Here is a 23,209-nt window from a genome sequence, read left to right as displayed (position 1 = left end):
TTTTGGAATGTTTTTCAATGGATATGTGCGTATTTCTTGCTCTGTTTCTTGGTTTTTTGTGAATACTATGCACCTCTTGTTCTAAAACGTGAAACAAAGAAATCATTTGTGTATTATACCACAAGGTTTATGTGCAAATTGGGTTAGCAGTAAATTGGTTATTAAATTATTTTAATAATAATGCAAACACTATACATATATATGTATGGTTCTTCTTAATGATTTACTGCTGCTAGAATGATTGTCTGGACAATGCACATAAATGCAGAACATTATTATGATCAATATTCCGGTGAATATACGCTCTATTTTCTGTTGCATTTTTACCTCACGAAGCGGAGAAAAGGACCTTTTTGAATTTGAGACACTGAACCGGTAATCCTACATCCAATCATTAAGCAATGATATAGATAACTTAAATGTTCTGCATTTGTGGAGGTCGTTTGTCTTCAAGGAATAGCTCTTCCAGAAATTATTGATTTACTCTCTTTGCTTACAAAAAGCAAAAAATACAATTAATGTTAGCAATGGATAAGTAAAAGACTATAGTAAACAGCAGACAAAACCAAGAATGCATGAGATCTTAAAGACGAAAAACAATGGCAGACCATATTAGCCAAATGTCTGCCATCAAATAGTAGTATTTGCAGATTGGTTCATTGAAACATTTTCAGTTCTATTCTATTATACAATAGCCCCGTGACTACATCATTAATATTACGCAACAACATTAATTATTGCTACAAAAATTAGCAAGATGCTCTCCAGCCAAGTAAACTTCTATTGCTTTTTTCTCTATCATTGTTTTTCTTGTCTTAGGGACCATTTTCCATTATGCATTTTCTCCACATAAGTATTTTATAATATTGGCACAATAATTTATTAAATTAGTTTTATTACAATTTACTGTGTTATTTTTATAGGCACACAGTAATTATTTCTGGCACATTAAACACAAGAAAATGCTCCACCATTTCCAATAACAAAATAAAAGCCAGGTTAAGGCCAAATGGAAAAAGTATTACTGCCTCATGTATGTTAGAAATAGGTCTACACCTTCAACTTTTTAAGCACTAATATTGTGCTACTGCTTAAAAATACTGTAGTATTTAGTTTGCACCCTAGAAGACACATTTGTAATAACAGTATTGCTACAATTAATAAGATATGAAATTAAATCTTTGTTGTAATATTTATCGAACATATCAATATAAATGGCATACCTCCAAAGTGTCCCATACACTGACTGGTTAACGCAAACTATACAAAATACATTGTTGCAACGCGCACCAAATAATGAAATGTTCTTGTGTGTTTTTTTAATCAGTTCAGTATATGCCTTGACTATAATCAAGACATAGAGGTTACGATCATATTAACATTAATAGCTGGTTAAGGCGCCCATTAAACTGGTCTTGTGGATGGCAGAAACATATGCACATATAAAATGATTTTTGCCTGCTATGAGGCATTGTCTGTCTGTATAACAAAATATGGTAGTGGCGGCACCAATCACACTGAGAAAAATGGTTCTTTGTCTAGATGATGTTTCAGAGGATGAACGCTCCTGGCTGGACTTATCTTCTGAAGAAGAGCTTACAGATGACTACTTTGGTCCTCAGGTAGCTAAACAGTCCAAAGGTCCTCCTGGCCAATTCCAATGTAATGGAGCATTTGTCCAATCTTTGTGCAAATCTGCCTCTCCTTCTGCAATCTGCGACATGATATTAGCTACCGTTACCTCCTCCCATGTTGAACCTGCTCACTTATCTCCTCATTGTGGACCATAACACGGAAGATGCACCAAAAACTTATCCCTGTGTACAGGGATCAAGTCTGCTGCAGTAAGCCTCTCAGTCTGTCCTGCACAGACGCTCCCACCAGACCCCGTATAAACAGATTGTAAGCTTTCAAGACTATCTATATTCCTTTTTTCTGGCATATTAAATGGCCTAAAAAAATGGCCTGATGTATCATCCGACCACAGAAGAAGTATAAATACACACTCTTGCTGAAAAAGTGGTAATTTTAAAATCTAATTTTAAAATCTACGGCCTTCCGGCACAGAATGGAATATCAGGTTTTTTTCTTACCATATTTCGATGCATGGCTGAAAGATGTGGAATCAATAGTATTATTAATCATTGTGGCATGGCATTCAAAGCAACTTTCTTTTTACAGTTTAGACAGTTTTGGTATCAAACACTGTAAATACCAAATTAGAGCATTAATTCTAAGGCATACACCTAAAGATAAAGACAGCTCTATTGTCCTTTGGACCTACCTCCTCTGGACAAAAGTCAGCCAAGACCCATAGTACCAACTCTACCAACACATGGAGCCAGGGGAAAACTACACCTTCATTCTGGGGGAAGAACCAGTTGCACCACAAGTCCTTAGGGCAATGAGTATCGGAGGAAAGACTGGGGCTCAGTAATTTTTTTGGATGAAGACACACACCTAAGACTTCAATATTATCCATCTTCATTAATTTCATTGTCCCATGGAGATTAAGTGCAAGCCTTATTGTTGTTTTAAATACTAGAGCACATAGTAAATGTAGACATGATGAGCCATCTGTTTTTGATTTGTCAAGGGTACCAGCAACTGTGCAACCATTGTCTAATGAGTAATGGGAATATGATTTTATTGTGTTTGACGCTCAGTGCTCCTTTGTTTAATGTTACCTTGATACTTTCTGTTATATAGATATTCAGCAGTGGCGGAACTACTGGGGTCGCAGGGGTCGCGACTGCGACCGGGCCCTGGAGTCGGGGTGGGGGGGCCCTTAACAGATTCTCGCACCGGGGCCCTGAGGCTTCTAGTTACGCCCCTGATATTCAGGCACACTCAGTGACTAGTTCTAGTGCTGGATTTAGGGTTCTTGATACCTAGGCGAAACATGATTTTTTGTTGTACACCCCCTCTAATTTCCCTGAGAAATCTTTAAAAGTTATGGTAACATCAGACATTTATATGCAAAACCTAATTCCATTTTATTCCAAAGGAACACACTCACCAAGTACGATAGGTCTTCGAAATGCTTTCCCCTAGATTCTATAACATGATCTAATATGAAAAAAGTCACCGAACCACAAGTCAAACAGAAAAGTTGCCGTTTGGGTGAGATTTTCATCGGAAATGGAACCCTGTTTTATTGCGCAGTCAGTGTTTTTTTTTCTTTTTTAGCTGACTCACACATTTGTAAGACAACGGTTTAATCAATATGCAATGAAATGGAGAAATATGGGGCAGAGAATAGTCAGAGGGAAAAAGGAAGAGATAGAGAGGTTGGCAGACAGAGGAAGAAGGAGTGTAACATACACAAAATGTTATTTCAAGAGAATGAAGGTACAGCTGAAAACTATACTCTAGCTCTGATTATGGAATTCTTAACAAAATGTTGTTGGCTGTGTTGTATTGATGTTGGCACATTTAGTTTCCTGTCATAATTTCAAACAGATGTTCTTGATGTATTTTCTCTGTAGACCACACAATTAACATTAGAAAAGAATTTCCAGAATGTGTAATTCTCAAGCGAATCTCTGGTCAGCATATTTGCAGACCTATTTTTTTTTTAAAAAAAAAACACGTTGCTTTTTTTGTTCATGCATTATTTATAGCATTTTTAACATTAAATCGCACTTCTAGGAAAGTAAATAATTCAAGAAGTGGACCAGCCATCACAACACAGAACATTTCATACGTATCTGAAACATTTGATTAATAAGTTAATAGTATTATTTAGGAAAGATTTCCTTAAAAATATAAAACATGTTAACACTTTTCCTTTATGAAGCAAATGAATATGGGTTAATTAGTTATGCATTAACAAGGAAATGGTACATTCCACAGTGTGCCTTTTTCATATATATATATATATATATATATATATATATATATATATATATATGTTAAATTTTTTTTTTTCCACTTAGGTACCAAACTACACAAAAATACTCTACGCAAAACACTCTGGCAAATTTAACACTTAAATAGTGATGGTATAACGCACAATTCGTTAAGGGGCCCCTTCCCATCTTTGGGAATTATGAAATTAGCGCTTGTTCTAAAATATTACAGATATACCGTATTTGCTCGATTATAAGACGAGGTTTTTTCCAGAGCAAATGCTCTGAAAAATACCCCTCGTCTTATAATCGGGGTCGTCTTCTAATCAGACCCCAAAAAAATGCTGGCGCCATGCTGCTTACCGGTCGCGAGCAGCGTCTCTTCTGTTAGAAGCAGGGCAGGAAGCTTGCAGCGTCCTCACAGAACTCTATCTCCCCCCTCCCTCCTCTGAGGGCGGGGCCAGAGAAGTTGCTACAGCCGGTCCCCTGCAGAAGTCTGCGAGTGGGAGATCTGCAGTTCAGGTGAGGGGGTGGGGGAGGGTTTTTGAGTATGTGTGAAGTGTGTGTGATTAAGGGAATGAATGAGTATTTAAATGTTTGTGAATGAGTGTGAGTGTGTGTGTGATAGCATGGATGTGTAAGGGGGGTGGGGGTTGTAGCATGGCATATGGAGGCTGTAATCCCACTGCTATCATCCCCAGGTTCCAGCATGTACTGGCTGCCTTGGCTTGATAGGAGTGTGATTGCTGTTAGCAGTTTGATATATATATATATATCAAACTGCTAACAGCAATCACACTCCTATCAAGCCAAGGCAGCCAGTACATGCTGGGTTAAAAGGCATATCATGGGGCTGAGTGGCATATAGGGGGTTAAAATGCATTTCTGGACCTCCAGAAATGCATTTTAACCCCCTATATGCCACTCAGCCCCATGATATGCCTATATACCTCCAGAAATGCTTTATACCCCCCTATATGCCACTCAGCCCCATGATATGCCTTTTAACCCCCTATATGCCAGAGTGGCATACAGGGGTATAAGGCATATCATGGGGCAGAGTGGCAAATAGGGGGGTATAAAGCATTTCTGGGGGCAGAGTGGCATAACTGGGGGGGGGCAGGTTGGCAAATAAAAGGAAATTTAAAAAATATATTTTTCTCAATCATAGCTTTTATTAAACATGAAAATAATTTACATTAATTAATATTTACTGGTAAAACTTTTTCCCTATAGGGTAGTCTTATATTCAGGCTTTTTGTTTTTTTCCTAAATTAATATTTTGATTTTGGGGGGTCGTCTTATAATCGGGGTCGTCTTATAATCGAGCAAATACGGTAATTGAGAGAAGATTAGGGCTAGTTTTAAAGAGTCCCCTTTACCAAGATGTCCTGTCCCCCTACCTCCCCAAGACCTGGGTTTTTATGACCCTGTTTTAAAGCTAACCACACTCTGCAATGCCCAGAACCTTCCCAAAAATATAATTATTAACCATGGTAAATTTTATTTTGGAAATGCTTCATTGTCATATAACACAACTGACACTGGTTAAATGATTGCTTCTTGATGACTTTCTGTGATTAAACCTTATGGGAAACAATGGTTAAATTGGTAGAGAGCTCAATGAATGATTTGTGTAAGTGGTAACAGCATATATTTTTAAGTGCTAGAAAGCCTTGGTTTTTGGTGCATGTTACCAATGTGTTTTTTGAAGTAAATTGCATATTATGCCGACATTGCAACACGTTCATGGTTAATGCATTCAAATATGGCTACTTATAATGCCAATACATGAGAGAGTAGTGTGCAATAGTGGAATAGTAGATTTTGATGTATATAAAAGGTTGCACAGAGCTAGCTATGAATGGCGTTATAACATGTACTTCTATATATATAGGTCAGTAGGTTAGAGAATATACCTTTTGCCTCATCACTTACTCTTACTCTTTTTTTCGTGACCTTTATTGATTTCCTGTAGAGGCAAACGGTACTTTAATTACTTTCGTGCCATGTGTTTTTCTTTCACTGCCATGTTAATTGATACACTGGTGTGGTTGTGGTTTCCTTTACCTAATCTTGCTAGGTTGCATAATTCCATGTAACCCTATTTTTTACCCTATTTTTTAATTTTTGGGTCTACTACCCCAAGGTCCATACATGTTTCAATAAAGAACTGTGAGGCTGTTCTGGCCTTTACTTGAACTCTTGTTTCTAGTGCATGATAATTCCAATCAGGGATAGGCAACGTTTCCATACAATTTAGTTAATCTGTGACTATATAAGAACTTTCTTAAAATGACATTGTTTTATTGCGTCTAGGACTGGGAACTATACATTTCAAGTGCACTCTATGAATGTGAACGGAATAACACTGTCACCATTTGTTGTTTTTTTAAGTAGTGTCTGGTCATGTTTGGACTCCTTTTTTGTTCAAACTTTTTTATTTAGTGGCCATTTAAATAAAATTACAATTAGAAAATAGACAATAGCTTTGGAATGCTAAAGCTTTTATCTAATACATTATTTTTTTGTACATGCAAACAATGATTATATTTTATGTCTGGGTGGACCTGATAAAGGTAGGGCCTGTGTAATCATTACGTCTTGGGACATAGCCAGGGAATTGTGTAGTTCACAGAAAATGACAGAGAATTTGTGGCACCTAATACTTGTGCCAGATGCATTGCGTGCTGGCTATCAACGCTGCTGACACCAAGGCTGGGCTGTAGACATTTTCCAGATTAGGGAGTTCTAAGAACTTTTAAGAGGAATATAAAACAGAAATTAGCTCCATGGAACTAATAATACTTAAACAAAAAAAAACTAATTTATGCCAAAATGATTAATCTAAAATATAGTTGGAAGACTATCAATAAAGTATGTGAATCCTAGATTAACATTTAGACCAATCTCTACTAAAATGCAAAAATATTCCTAAAACCCCAATGTATTCTACCAAAGGTAAGTAAACTCCAAATATATTTTTTTTAATTTATCAGCACATTTCAATAAATAACAAAGTTAATCCCTAGTTACTGTAATTTTCCTTTCCTGGCTATTTTCATGGAAGCATTACTCATAGGTAGCCCCTCCGTTCAGCCAATAGGACTGGATCCAATTGGATGATTATGGGCTGCTACATTTGCTACTGCTAAAGCAACAAGCAACTTTCAAATCCCATATGATGGGACATCAGGAACTACATAAAATTGGACCATAATATTTACAGGAGGTGGTCACCCCACACACCACTCTACTGGTTACTGTATATATATAGAGTTATATAGGCGGAAAGTCTTCCAAAATGTAATATTTACATTATTAAGAACTGTGTACAGCTTCCAGGACATGTCGTAAATGGTGCATTGTGTCTTTAAGATGGAGCACCAGAACATAATGTCTTATAATGTCATATCTCAGCGGCTATGGAAGTTGACCAGAGTCAGGGTAAGGGCGCCACCCAAGGTATTAGGTACTACTCCACTTAAACGAGGAGGCTATCCTCCCCAAACTAACATTATTCTTTTGGATTTAAATGTGAACTGAGATATGTCACTTTCAAAGAAAATAAATACTAATTTATTTAAAAAGATTTTTGATTTTGTTCAATTTTTATTTGTTCTTGATATTGCTTTTTTTCTAGTAGCAGACAAATGTATCCACTGTTATACAGTGAGACACCAAGCAAGTAGAGCAGAGTCTTAAAGAGAAGTCATTTTTAGTTTAAAACGTTGGCTTGGTTTAGGTGCACAGTGCATGCTAACCGACTAGGTTTTTAAGATGTTCCACCACATTTTAGTTTCAAACGTTGCCTTGGTTAAGGTGCACAGTACATGCTAACCGACTAGGTTTTTAAGATGTTCCACCACAACAGAGAAATCTGGTTGCAGAGTGAAGTGATCTGCTTACAAAAACAAACATTTGAAGAATTCGAATGTCCATTTTGATATAGTTTGTTTTGACTCCGTTAATTTTCAGATTTATTCAGGATTTCATATGGTGTGGTGCTTACGTAGGAATTCCGTTATGTACAATATGTGATTGTAGTGAATATAAGAGATAATTGAAAGAAGATGGAAAATAGTTTAAAATAATTACAGAGTATTTTAAGGTTTATAACAAATGTTAGCACTAAAAAATCCAAACGATTGCTTAATAATACTATAAAATACATGAAAAAAATACAATGAATGCAACACAAGTTCTGTTGATTACATTTAAGACACTAAATATTATATTCAGTCAGTTTGGGAAATTTTAGTTCCAACAAGTCATGGTCAATTACAATGAAGAAAGCCTACCTGTACACCAGGAATAAAGTATATTATTTTGTTATGAATATGTATTACAAGTACTGATGTCATTGTGTTTGCGTGCTTTATTTTTATTTTTTTCTGTTTACACAACTACAAATGTTCTAGACTTCAGAATCCCATCTGATCCAGTAATCTTAATCCAACTATTGTTGTACGGACTCCTTATTGTACATATTTGTTGCAAACAATAAAATTACACTTTAATCAACAAGAGGGAACCATCTGACTCACGGAAAACAAAATCAATTTAGACAAAGTTTTGGTTTCATTTTTGCCGCATTTGTTTTTGGGCAAAAAAAAAAATTAGATACCATTATATTTATCATATCATCTAAGTTACTATAAAATAATGATAAAATATGGTGTTTTTTGTTAAAAAATTAATTTTTCTCACTTAAAAAAAAAAACAACTTTTACTCATCTGCAAAAACTAATGAAAAAACCTGCTAAATAAATTCTACTATTTGTCCTGAGTTTAGAAATATCTAATGTTTTTATGTTTTTTGCTTTTTTCTTCACGTTATGGGGCAATAAGTACCAGTAGCGTTTTGCCATTTCAAAACCATTTTTCCCCAAAGCTGGTCATTCTGCCCCTTGTGCTATTTCAGTTATCTTTTAAATTTACCCCATCAAACCATATATTTTTGAAAACTAGCCACCCCAAGGTATTTCAAAAGCTGGTATTTTAACCCTTTCCATGCACTAATTTTACCACCAGCCCAATATGTGTTCACTAACATCTCCTGAGTGCAGTGATACCCCACATGCATGGGTTTGTTGGGTTATTTGGGAGGTAAAAGACCACCATGTGAGGTGTGTGTTTTTTGCCATTTAGACATCTGGTCAGTCTGTGCTCATGTTCCATATTTAGGACATCTTTGAAGCCAGCCAATTTACCCCATCAAATCATACATTTTTTTAAACTAGGCACCCTATGGGCATTTATAATGCCAATATTTTAACTCTTTCCATGCGGGAATTTTTGTGAAACTATATCATGAATTTTAATTATCTCACTGATTAGTGAGCTGGGCTCCATTGACCTTGCATGGTTGAATGCAGGAGCTTGAGAGTTCTCAAGAGGGTCTGGATAGATCCTCTGTGAACTGATTAATTTTTCTATTGTTGACGCCATCTTGTGAATGGCGGCAACGTCATTTGCATGATGGCACTTGTGGTTGCTCTTCGGAGCAATCACAAGGCTATCGGGGTAGGAGGGTTGTGTTGCTACATGCCTCGATATTGAGGCATATCAGCAACACCGTTTATGCTTAGGAAGCAATTCCTAAGCTGTTTTAGTCCTCCGGGAGGGCTTTCCTCCTCGGATCCACGGTCAGCCTCACTTGTGAGGCTTCCGTGGATGCTGCAAAGCCTGCGATCACAGCGTTTTTGTGCTGTTTAACAGCAGCCCATACATGTACGGGCTTTGCCGTTTAGGGGTTAGAGAACTGATCCCGCAGAGTAAGGAAGGAGGTAGAGCATCGACAGTGCAGGCACTGGCAGACAGACTGAACCCCCCTTACATATTTGACAAAAGAACAAGAATTCATCACCCAGGGTAAGGAAGGACATTGAGACACAGTGGTAGGGCAGGATACAGGGCAGGCACTGGCAGGAAGACACATCCAGTTATTTGGTGCAGGACTGAATTCCCCAAATTTTGTAAGCCTATCTTAGAAGTTAATTACATCAAATGCTAAATTCCCAATGGAGTATATGTTTTATTAATACATATTAATGGCATTAATACATGAATATCCCAATATATTTTTGATAATTCTTGGGGGGCAGAGTGGCATATCAGGGGAGCAGAGGGGGATTTCTATAAGTAAGGTGCATCATGAATTAAGGGGGACCTTAAAATGGCTATTGGTTTTCCATATTCCTGTTTGTATATAACATATGCTGACTAACTGCGTAATAGATACCAAAAATGTTAAAATACATGTATTCCTGTGTATTAGATAAAATACGGTTTTACCATTCCACTAATGTGTATTTTTTTCTTTAAAAATATTTTTTTCTTCACATACCACCGAAGCAGGTATTAAGAAATGCATGTACGTTCATAAGTCAATTAAAGAAATTCTATAAAGTATCTGGTAAAATTATGGCCCAGAAGCAGTTGAGTTGAAGAACCCAAGTATTACCCCCAAGTGAAACAATGTACAAATCTGATTTTCTTTTTGATAATCTGAATTTATTACATTATTTCAAAAAGAGAAACATAAAGCATGACTAATTACAACACTACATGTAAAAATTTTTGACAAAAATAATGAACTACATAACAGTTACATACAAGGATTTACAGACACACATTTTGAAGCAGTGAAAAATTTTAATAGTATTCGTACAACAATTGTATTCATAATCATAACCCGAATAACGACCGTCCATTTCGTTTAATCATATGATACAAATGTTGATTATTGAGACATCCAATGAAAATTGTAAGGCTATATAATTTTAAATCCAAAAGAATAATAACTGTACTATACAAGTTTATGCTGTACATTTCCTGGCCTGCAGGAACATTTGCCAGGCTATAAAAAAGGGGCCTTATATATTCATTTTATTTTAAACCAAATTTTAATTCCCCGTTAAAAAACTAACCAAACACATTTCATGTATATATGCAAATTGCCTATCAACTACTATATGAACAGTATTTACATAATTTTTAACCATTAGCTTTCAAAAAGTCAGCTGTTTTTCCTTTCTGAAAATGAATTAGCAGCAAAAAAACAATACATTTGTAAGTTAAAATATAATTAAAATTAGGTTCTAGTACTGTTTTAATTGGACTGAGAGTGAGTCATTTCATAATGTCATCAATGTGGCAAACATAGGTATGATGATGTCACATGCCAGAGTAAGGCTTCATTCATTTCATTGAAATGAACACATTGGGGGGATGACTGAAAGTGATGGGAGTTGTATACAACTAGCTAGTATTGTTTAGAAAGTAGTTACCCCTGAATGATGAGGATTCAATCTATTCAATGGTATTTTGGACTCAAATAAAATAACTATATTTATATAGTGGAGAATTTAGATATATTCAATCCAGGTTACATTAATGAAAAGTGATTTTTAACACTTATTATAGATTGCAACCTCAGAGAGAACATGTGTTGCCATAAAAGATCACATTCTAAATTTGGGAGTTGGCAGGAGAGTTTGCAGAATTGTGCTTTCAGCTCCATGACTTCACTATATGTTATGAAAGTGCAACCTCACTGAGCTTCTGCTCACCCATTAAATTATACATAATGCAGGGCCTGCTCAGCAGTGGTGTATATAGGGGTTGGGATCAGTGTGTGAGAAAGTGTCAGTGTGTGAGAATAATTGTGTATGTGTGTATGAGCATGGATGTGTAAATGTTGGTGTATGAGCATGGATGTGTAAATGTGGGTGTGTGAGCATGAATGTGTAGGGTGTAAGTGTGTGTGTGAGATGGAGTATGTGTTAACATGAGGCTGTAGGGTGTAAGTGTGTGTTATTTAATATGTGCATTTGTGTTGGTGTGCAAATGTAAGAGTGTGTACAAAAATGTGTGCCGGTGTATATATGTTACTGAGAGAGACTGGTTTAGGATTCCCCTGGGGTGCCAAATACCCTAGGTACGCCACTGTCAGTGTTGGTCGTTCATAATGAATAGTAAAGTGAGAGAGTTTAAACGACAACACTCCTTTTAGGGGATATAGCCCAAACCCCTATAAGTTAAGCACGGATTATACATTATACAATTTTAGGGACTAAAAAGACTCTCACTTATGTTACAATGGTTAAAACTGCTGAGCCTTTCACATGATAATTCAATACTGATTTGGATCCTATGATGAAACATAATATGCCAAGGCCCCAAAATACAGAGACTCGTTTCTCATCAAATTCTATGGTGCATGCTGGTAATTGTGTTATAAGCACAAGATTCAGGTAATGTTAGTGCAAATGTTTCACTAAAACAGTCTAAACTGAAGGGCCGTTTATTAAAATGATAACAGACACGAGCATAAAAACGTGCTGGTTCATTTAGACAAAACATATTTCCTTCAGTGGCATGTTAAGCTGTTTTTTTTCAGTTTCTAAGGCAAAAAAGTGCCTGCTTTTGTGTCACCGGACAAATATAAGTTTCCACAGAAAAATATGAATTATGCAAAATATTATTTTAAAAAAAAAAGGTTAATATTTTTTTAAAGTTTAAATTTTACTTTTTACTAGTTTCTAATGCAGCATTTATTTACAAACGTGTTTAATTCAACACAGTGTGTAGAACAGCATCTTTAAATTGTTGTTTTTCTACATAGCAGAATTGTGTTCTAGGGTTTGGCAAAACTTTTAAATTCAATGTACATGTAAAATGTTATATAATTCTCCTTAGTTGAACCTGACTTTGTTGTGCACATATTTCAATGTACTGGTGTTATTAAATTCATTTTTGATACGTATTGGTCTAAACCAACACAATTTTCATGACAGATTATTCCATATGCCATACATCTGAATTCTGCTCTTTAGAAGTTACAAACCTATTCTGAATTAACATAATGTAGATATTATCTTCTGTACAACAATATAGCTTTACAGACTTTAAAACATAAACTTTGATTTTGAGTATTCATATTTTCATATTCTTCTTTTAGTCGTACTCATATTACAGCAAATATTCTAAATGCTTTGGTTCCCAGTGGGTTGTGTAAACTGAAAAATAAAACAAGAAAATACATTTGGTGTATGCATGTAGTAAATAGAATTCCACAAAAAATAACACAATTCTAGACAATATAATCTGCAGTACCTACACATGCAGGTTTAAATTCCTGTTAAGAATTAACCACTATATTCCTGGCTGTTTCATGTAGCTGGGAAGCTTCCATGGGTGTTTCAAGGCCAAAGTAGTCTAATCAAAACTGGACAAAGATTAGCCAAGCTTGACAAGCTGAGCCCAGGGTGTAGGTCAACTCATCATGCCAAGGCCAGCTCATCCACCTCTACTTTTTCCTAGACCTATTAAATACATAATGATATCACATATTAACTATGGAATCTTGTCACTGAATTTTATCTGTTTTTCTAAATAATCTCCTACTGTATATAGCGTAATGGGGCTAGACTTTGGTCTCTGCTTTCATGGATGGTCATCCCTGTTAATGTATCTGTCTACCTATCCCCCCCCCCTTTTAGGATACTTTTTTAGGTGGTGCATATATAACAAAAAAAATGATTTTTTTCCTGACAATTTAGTTCTTAGTTAATCAATATGACACATTGCATATTGTACTTGCCATTTTATGGTAATTCTTAATTTCCAAAATGTTGATTTTTTTTGTAGATGTTTTTGAGATTGTATACTAAAGCACACTTTGTCCTTTGTACCAGCACTTCTTTCTTATTCCCTCCTAACAAACTTGCAGTTTTCCTGGCCTGTATATTTTGGAAGCAGAATTCTGGAGGTTTGCTTGGAAATCTAATATCCTGCAGGTGTCTATAAGAACAGCAGAAAGCTAGAGCTCCAGGACATAGGACCCTGCGGGTCCAGTAGCTGGCATGCAGTATTAACTTTAAAAACCTCTTGTTTGATAAGGCTGTATAAAATGTTTTGTACCAAATAAAAAAAGAAATGTGGCTTTGGAACCAGAATGGATATTTACAAAACGTTAGAAGTCAAGTGTTTGCATGGTTTAACATGGTTTAAAATATTGAAATACACAAACAATGCTCTTATGATCTAACCAACCTATTTTCTAGATAAAACTGATAATAATAATACATTTTGTCTGATATTACATGCAAACAGAAGCAGCTTGAGAAATAATAATATATCAGTGCTGTCTGATAGTTTTTTGGGTTTCTTTTTAATTCTTTGGATGCTTACAGCATATAATCTTAAGATTAGAAAGGAAAGTTTTGTTATCAAAATATTTCATTCAGCACAGTTGGGGAAATCAAGCTGTGCTGACCTGTAAGCAGCTTGTTATGGTCTGATTTATAAGATTACAGGAGACAGGCAGTTATGGTACCAAAGTTTCTCCTGGATGCTGTTAATACCAGCAGTTCTAGCATTTGCTTAATAACAATGGTGAGTCTGTTCAACCCCTAAAATAGTTGCAGAATAAAATATGTTTGTTTTATTTCTACAATTATTGTAGCTTATCTTTATGGGACAACTAGGACTTTTACGCTCCTGTCTGCTAAAATTGGGATCCATGATCAGTTAAATTTGCCTTTCTCACCCCCATTTATTTGCACGATAACACCTTTTAGTGCCTTGTAAAGTATATTAAACAGGCAATCCACCCTTTCTATATGGGTGTTACAGATGCACCATAATAACAGACTGATACAGGAGTCACTTTCCTAAATGATTCCCATCTTGGTTTTGTCTTTTAATCACACAATAACTGAAGTGGGCACCTGGGGCTGCAGTTATCCAATAAGCAAATCAAGTATCTTTTTAGGGTCCCCACTGGTCTAAGCAGCTCATTAGATGATAGGAAGGGGAGACACCTACACAATCGTGATACAGGTGCCCTGTAAAGTTATTTCACAGTAATGTATTTCACTGTATGCATAATCAACGTATTTTTATTCCACATGATGGGGCCCCATTAAATCTTTTTGAAATCTAATAAATTAGACCCCAGAAAAGCTACTGGTCCTCTTGGTGCTATCTACCAGTTCTATTAACCCAAAAATGCCACTCAACGACCCTTACACTGCCTCACATATTTCTCATGATCTTAATCTGGACACGCAAAGTCAAAATTTATTTATATTTTATGCACACTGTACCTTTCAGAACTTATTCCATTTTGAATTGATGCAAAATAATGTTTCTTTTTATCGACTGGCATGATATCCACATAGCCTCCTTCATGGTTGCGGACTACGCCTGCGTGTAATGCTGCCTTACAGATGCTCGAAATCTGTGTTAAAAAAGAAACAAAGATAAACACAGTATATTTAAAATGTTTTGTACAGATCTTAAGATATGCATCCCTTACCTGTGTATGGTTGTCAAAGTTGAGCCTATGTTTTATATATATATATATATATACACACGCACACGCACACGCACACGCACACGCACACACACACACACACACACACAAACGCACACACACAAACGCACACACACAAACGCACACACATTCAAGTTCTCCCAGTGTAGAAAATACTTAAGACTTTGCAAGTGGTTTTGCTGACTGCCAGGGGTTGCAAGACCTAAGATGTCAGATCATAAATTTGCATGGTCCACTTTCACTACCCTGAAAATATTTGTTGGACTACCAGATTTAATCAGGGAAGATATTATGTATCATTACAGCAGACTTTTATTTAAACAGCCTGTAATTTAAGTGTAACAGGTGCTTCAGAAACTAATCTCTAAAAAACTGTCAAAGATGTTCTAAGATTACTCTATCCCACTGTCAAAACAGTCGAAACTGTGCCAGGAGTCTCTGAGTGGTAGCTCTTTCAACTGGTTACAAGGTAAATATTTTAATGTGCTTGCTTTTGGCTTTTTATAAGAGATTTCTGTGGAGGCGATGCTATTCAAAGATAGCATTTCCCTCTAACGCATCCTATATTAATATTATTAGCTTCATCATATACTTGGATACCTATCGCTCTTTTACGCAGGGTCTATGGTGTTCTTTTACACTCTTCCTTCAAAGGCTTCTTTTCAGTTCTTTGCAATTCACTTTAGAACTGAAAAGGTTAAACATTTTATACTCACGAAAACCTGTAGCCTCTGCTATTATAGAGCGAAGGACTTGTAAATCCCACTGACACACTGAGGTTTTATTCTAACCTATTGGTTTTAATTGAGGTCAGGTGTGGAGACTTGCTTGGAACGGTAAATCTCACATAAAATAGGAGACGTTCATTAGCATTTATGGTCCTTGTTGCTTTACCAAACTGTTAACTTTGGCTTTCCAACCTCCAGTTGCCCAGAGCAAGATCCGAGTGCTTGTCATGGTTTCAAAGAAACATGCAGCTTGGAACATTGGCAGCCAGCTAGTTTAACAATATGGACAAGCTCTCCGCAGTGGGTATCAATCTTGAACCTGGCCACCGTAAGCACTGAAACCGGGAACTTTTTAATTTACTGATCCCTGTAAAAAAATGGGTGTCCTTTTAAATTTCCTATTTAGATTTCCTTTATATGGCAGCCAAAACTTTAATAACATGGCGTCATGAGAGACCTCTGGGTTTTAATTCCTGAAACCTAGGTGTTTATGGAAGTAATGTTAGACAAGGGTGACCAGATATCTCTTTTATCTAGAGGTGGTTATAAAATGTTGTATTTCATTGTAGCAGTGCAGTATACCGTTTTTTATGGACTCTTCTTGTTAAAGTCCGCTTTAAGGCGGACTGAAGACTGTAATACGTTCTTAGAGTATTTCGCTTAAATCATTTACAGAATTTTTTTTTTTTATTTAAACAAATGGTTTACTGTTCCTTTAATAAATACAATATGTCTTAAGTTATTGCATTTTTCTCCAAAAATCCTTCTTAAATGGATTACTTGTCAAAAGAATGGAATAATGCATCCTATTGAATATAGCGAGATTGCTTCTTATCACAGAGTACATCAATGCGGCCTACATCTGTAAGACATTTAACTAATGAAATTCAGAACCAGGCCGTGCTTTTCACTGAGTGCTCAGCCCATAGCTGGTACAGGCAGCTTAATGTATTTTGCAAGATAGTATAAACATTTCATACGGTATTACATGACTTTGCATTAGCGCTGTGCAGTAAACCCACTGGCATTCATCGGTATTTTACAGGCCATAGGATCTAAATACCCAGCAGCTTAATGATTTTTCTTCTTTTTTACAACTCAGCAAAATACCAGATATTTAAACCACCATATTATTTCTGCTACAAAAGATCAACAGGAGCTTCTTGATCAAGATCGCGCTTTGTGAGCGCCGTTCTGCATAGCGCACAATCTTTTAAAGTGAAATGCTTGCAATGTTTATTGTAAAGGATTGGTTAATATGCATAAAACATATTTTAAGTTTCATACTTCCAATAGCTTACATTTTCTGGATTCCACACAGCAGATTTCAAACACAGTCACTATTTTGATTATTTGTCTACATTTTTCAGATAAACCAGTATTTTTAAATATTTTCCGAATGCTTGGTGAAGCATTCTGTGGGGTTAGACGAGGGATTCATCATTCATTACTTTTCATTATTTGAAATTATTCATAAATGTCTGATTAAAGAATGTGCAGTCATATTTGCAAAGAAATAATCTTAAATGTTGTAAATCAAATTTGCCATTTTGTAGTAGCTCAGCAAATTCACCCCAATTTGTCACAAATTCAGTTCTGGTAATTTCATACTTTTTACTGGGCCAATATAGAAAATCAAGTAAATATGCATAACAATTCTGAAGAAGAGACCCTTCAGAGATCATTCTACATAAGAATTAAATCCAAAGCCATTGAATTTGATGGTATATAAGAATCCTTCCGCCCATCTAGTCTGCCCATTTTTCCTGATATAAAGAGTCTGACCTTTATCAGTCCCTGACCTTGTCGAAATGCTTATCCCATCTATGTTTAAATTATCTCAGTGTATCCTCTATGAACAAAGGCTCTCACTCTTTCTTCCATTTTTGTGTTCCCATGTTAAACATGTTAACCTGTTATTTATGGTTTTGAGTCAGGACATTGGTGGCACAAGGCTGCCACTAGTGGTACTAATCATCTGTGTTCTCTCCTCACTTAAAAAAAGATGTTTGGGATCTCAGTTTACAACAAATGTTAAAGAAACACAACAAACACAATGTTTGCTCTTTTTTTGACAGTTCTATGAAGAATATAATTCAATTGCTTTCCTAACTCTCCTATCTCTCTCTCTGTCCTTTGCATGCTCCCAAACATATGGCAAACTGGATGCCTGGTAACCAGCAATAACCCATACACTGTATTACCAATTCAAAAGCGTATCTCCAAGAAGGTAGTCTAGCTGCCTGGTGTGAGCGTGTTTGGTCTGCCACATGTAATGTATCAAAATTCACAGAACTGCATTTTTAAAAGCTTGGCAACACATATGTTCATCATATTACAGATTAGAAAATAGCAATACGCACTGACAGTTCTGTATGACTACAATGGACTGGAGCACAGGGAACATTACAAGTGCAAGCTCTGGGTACCAAAGTTCATATATGTACATTCTATATTTATATAGATAGATAGATTTTTACAGCAAATAAACAGGTAACTTACATCACTGTAAATCCGGGTTCCAAATACACGTGCATAATGTGGGCTGGCTTGGGCACAGTTACGTGGACAGTAGACCCTAAGCAAAGTAATGTTTCTGTTAATAGCATATTTATTTTGACAAGTGTATACACATACATAGAAATAAAAGAAATGCTTAAATAGGGAATTTTTTTTACTTCAAAATAGTTTGTTAAAAAATGAGAATATTTAGTGTGCTGCAATCCACTCTAAAATGGGCGGAACTGTCAAGATATCCATTATATAAATATTTGTTTTTCTATTTCTCTTAAGTTATAATATAAAAAAATTTCTGTGTGAAATTTCATATGTGAAATGCCCTGCTACAATTTGTTCTAATGGGTTTACATAAGACATACACAGTTGTTATAGGATCTGCACAGTTGTAAACAATCTCTAGTTAGGGTCCATGAACTGTCTACCAAACACAGCAGGTATATGAGTTGTTATTGGAGCCTTGACTGAGAAGATGTTCATATTATGCCAATGCTGGAGACAGATGTGAGCTCAGAGCTTTAAAATATACATTTGTATACCTTAATATGGAACACTAAATTAACATACATGTGGTAGACTGAATTCTGGATTTATTAATGGTTATGTTATGTTAGATTTAAAAGTTCATCTCAAAATCTCAAACTACTATATATAATTATATATAGTTCTTAAATATATTCAAAGCAAATGGTTACAATACATAATATAATTATTACAAAATGCATTAACAAAGTAACATAAAAAATGAACATCGGGTCAAACACATATGGAAAATGTTACACTTCTTAAATGCAAAATATTGATAAAGGACACAAAGGTGCACAAAGACAATAATTGTCTTTTCAATTACATCCAACAAGTACATAATTGGTGCAGAACAGTTTAAAGCAAAACACAGTTTCATAACAACCTCAAACCCTACATTTGCCGCAAAAGAATGTTCTTTTTATTGATTATTATTATTTTCCCAGGGAGAATAAATTGGATTTCTCTCATTTTCAAGTCTGTCATGGGGAGCAAATCCAGAAACTATTTTACATACAGAGTTCACAGTTATTGATTTAGAAAAATAGAGAAATACAAAAATAGACATGTACATTATAAAAACAGATACATCCTGTTTTTATTTTAGAGACACTCATTTTCAGGGATTTTGGGCTATTGGATGATTTGATGGAATTTGGGAGGATATTCCACAAGTGTGGGGGTCTAAAACAGAATAACCTGCTTTCTTTTTGAAGTGAGGGACAGTTGGTATGGGGCCAGTGCTAGATCTGAAATTGTAAGATGTGCAGGGAGTAAGAGTGAGCGTCCATCCGGAACAGTGGGTAAGCACTAAGCAAGCTAGGTGGAGAGTGCACCTGGAGGCAAGCGTCAGCCAGTCTAACATTTCACAATGATGTGTGTTATAATTACACCAGAGGGGAAATCGGCACAGTACATTGTACAGAATTTACAGAGATCTGTGATGCGAAATGGTAAACTATGTCTCCATAGTCTAAGGCTGTTATTAACATTGGCTGCGCAACACAGTTCCTTAGAAGGGGCTTGTCCATGTTAGTATCAGGCGAAAGACTGTATTTCACCACCAAGAATGGGGTCTATTCACTAAGAAGTCAAATGGCAAAAGGTTAACTCGAGCCATCAGACTTGACTGAAGTTCATTCCTTCACCTGCCAACACATGCAGTACACCTTGCAGATTCACTAAAATGCAAATTGTTTTCAAGGGCATCCAACTTTACATTTTCACGTGAGGCCATGTGAGTTCAAGTCAGTTAATAATTTAAAAAACAATCAACCAAAGGGGAGGGGACCGTTTCCCCCACTTCATGTGCATAAGTCAGGGTGTTTGGAAGCTGCACTCCATCCTCGATTGACTTGAATGGCCCCTATACGTCAACGGTGTCCTTAAACTTCAGTGTGCCCCACTGATTTTTGTGTGGCCCTTTCAAGTCAATTGAGGATGCAGTTCAGCTTCCAGAAGAGCTCCGAAAAGCACTAAGAGATCCTAAATTCCCATCTCTGATTTTGGCGAGATACATTTCAATCCCTTTGGGTACCATTAAAAAGTTATATTTTGTACCCAATACATTGTATAGCCCTCTTCCAATTAAAGGGTTAAGGAATTGCTGCTTCCTGCAGAAGCACATCAATTGTTTTAGGAAATGGAAAAAGAAAGCCAGCTGCTGCTATAATAAATGGTTCCTATATTCAACAGAAACAAGCACTGTAGCATGTAAAAAATGCTTAATTTGAAGCTTCGGTCTTCAATGAACTGAAAGTTAAAATACATAATATAGCCACAGGCAAAATAACCTGTACGTAGGAGGAGAATTGAGCAGACATATAATCATAACAAATAACACAGTTTCAAATTCCATCTAGTAGGGAATTTTGGATCCATTCCACTCTGCCACAAAGGCATTTCATGGATAATTTACACATTTTTCTATGAAAGATAAACAGAGAAATTCACTTTGACATATACTTTAAATAAGGGTTTAAATGGATGAAAAATATTAAACCTTCCAAAGTTCTTGTATAGATGATCAAATGTCTCTCATACATTTGCTCAGCATGCATTTCTTCCCGGTATAGAATTGATAACTTTCAGTGTACATACATTTAAAGGAACAGTCATGGCATGTGTTCCATATAAGTGTTTGTTTATGTACAGTATATATGCGTACATACAGCGCCTCTTATATTAAAGTTACAGGATGGGACAGTCTAACAGAAGAGTGTAGGGAATTCTAGACTAAAGGAAAAGGACAGGTAAAATATTGGATACACAAACGAGAAGAGGTAATAATGGTAGGAGAGAGCCACAAGCTGCTAAACAGGGTGGTTGGGAGAGTATTTAAAGATAAAAGTAGGGAAATAAGGGGGACACGGTGTCGCTAATGGCTCTGATCGGTGGTTTAAATATAATTCTGTTTTGTATGAGGAGTCAATAGAGGGACTGGTATAGCAGGGCAGCAGATAAAGAGTTAAAGACAACTGGATTGGAGTGGTGAATGTCAGGAGAGGCAGAAGCTGATTAGTAAAGAGTTGCAGTAATTCAGATAGGATATTTAAAGTGAACGGATTAATATTGTGGTAGAAGAAGCATTATTAAACACTCATCTACAGACACCAGACAAGCCAGAAGGCTTGATGTTCCCTCAGAAATCTCATGGTGCTGCCACAACCACAAGGGATTCTGGGTAGGCGCATGCAAATGAGGTCAACAATTATTACCTTTTGCCTCTATATCCACTTTATACATGGATTTGTGGTAGACAAGTCTAAGAGATATTTCATTGATGGAGGCCAGATTTGGTAAGTGCCTAGACATGAGGAGGAGGGTATGAAATGGGCTCCCTTGGGCGCTATACTACCTAGCATGACTTCATTACCCTCATCACACCTAAATATATCAAGGGGGTGTTTGAAAAGAAAATTTGTATGTTTCGAGGAGGAAGAGTGTTTAATAAAAACTTGCATGACTTTACTCACAAAATGTAAATTTGCATGCATTTACAAACAACTCGCATGTTGTTGATTATGCTAATTGTTTCGTGATTGTTAGCATGCAAGGCAACTTCAGTAAAGTCTGATCAGTCTTGACTGACTATTAACTTTTTAGTGAAATTCTGTTTTACCACTGCTTGTGGTCAAGTACGATACAACCAAAGGTCACTTGCAGTCCTTTCCCATTAAAAAGAAATTTGTACAGAAGCAGAATATCAAGTTCAATTGTCACAGAACTATTCTGAGGCAAAGACCAAGACACAATATTGTTTAACAAAAAGCGGCATCAGATGCATCCAGCAAAAAAATAAATTCACAGAAGAGAAGACTCCCATCTCCCAAAACCACAGCATGATTAATTAACATAACCTGCAACTAATTAAGAATTTCCCCTAGATGTATTTTTAACGTTTATCTGTATTTAGTTTTTTCATAACAGCACAGCTTAGTATTTCCACTCTTAATTGTAGTTATAGTTTCAAGTCTACCTTACAGAAGCTCTTCAAGAAATTACAAAAATAAAATGAATTACACGTTCACGATACATCCTGCATAACCCTACTGAAACCATGCCCTTGATTAAAACGTTTTTTTTTTTTCCTATTTTTGCAGTGGCTCTTACAGCAGCTGATGAAAACAAATCCCAAACTCAAATTACAGCTATGAAAAAAATCATGATCCCCCCCCCCCCCCGGTCTAACACACCACATGTAGAGATCACAGAAAGGTTTCAACTAAAAGTAAACACTTAGCAAATTCTTTCTGGAGGAAGGAGACCTAAGTGCACCTGACAATACAGAAAGAGGTTGCACAATAAAAAAGAAACATCAGAAGCCGAACAAGAGAAGATGGAAGAAAAGTGAAACAAAGCTTAATACAGTAAAATGTGTATTCATTTGCATCTGAAGGAGAGAGACATTGTACAGGGCCAATACATTTCTACTTGCTGCAAAAGGTTTTGGAGTTGGCCCCTCATAATGTATAGTGAAGTCAGAGAATTGACAACTCTCCCGCAAACTCAACTGCAAGTCTCCCTTTCTGGAAACATTGGAGAGGAAAGTAGGCCAGGAGGAGTGAAGTCAGGGTATAGTTACATAGCTGGTCCCTAATAGGTTTAAAAAGTTCAAGGATTGGATGGAGTGAGGAAGAAGGGAACAGGCTCACAATACATTTAGAGCTCAGAAATAGTGTTTCCACATCAGACTTTCAATGGCCATTAACTTCATGGGCATTGTGACGGTTATGTTATGTGAT

General features: G+C 36.1%; 1 protein-coding gene across 1 annotated transcript in view; it reads right to left on the bottom strand.

Annotated features, from left to right (window-relative positions):
- Positions 1-12,608: 12,608 nt before the first annotated feature.
- CRISPLD1 (cysteine rich secretory protein LCCL domain containing 1) overlaps positions 12,609-23,209 on the bottom strand; it is a 31,234-nt gene continuing 20,633 nt past the window's right edge. Inside the window, exons 12-14 of the mRNA XM_053467932.1 lie at positions 18,426-18,501; positions 14,966-15,099; positions 12,609-12,874 (exon numbers count right to left, since the gene is read on the bottom strand). Coding sequence (XP_053323907.1) covers positions 12,823-12,874; positions 14,966-15,099; positions 18,426-18,501 — 262 coding nt within the window. The 3' untranslated portion in view covers positions 12,609-12,822. The remainder of the gene's footprint in view (positions 12,875-14,965; positions 15,100-18,425; positions 18,502-23,209) is intronic.

Source organism: Spea bombifrons, chromosome 5 (genome assembly GCF_027358695.1).
Source record: "Spea bombifrons isolate aSpeBom1 chromosome 5, aSpeBom1.2.pri, whole genome shotgun sequence".
NCBI classification, from domain to species: Eukaryota; Metazoa; Chordata; class Amphibia; order Anura; family Pelobatidae; genus Spea; species Spea bombifrons.
Note: the sequence above shows the minus strand (reverse complement) of the source record. Positions and strands in the feature narration are given on the sequence as shown.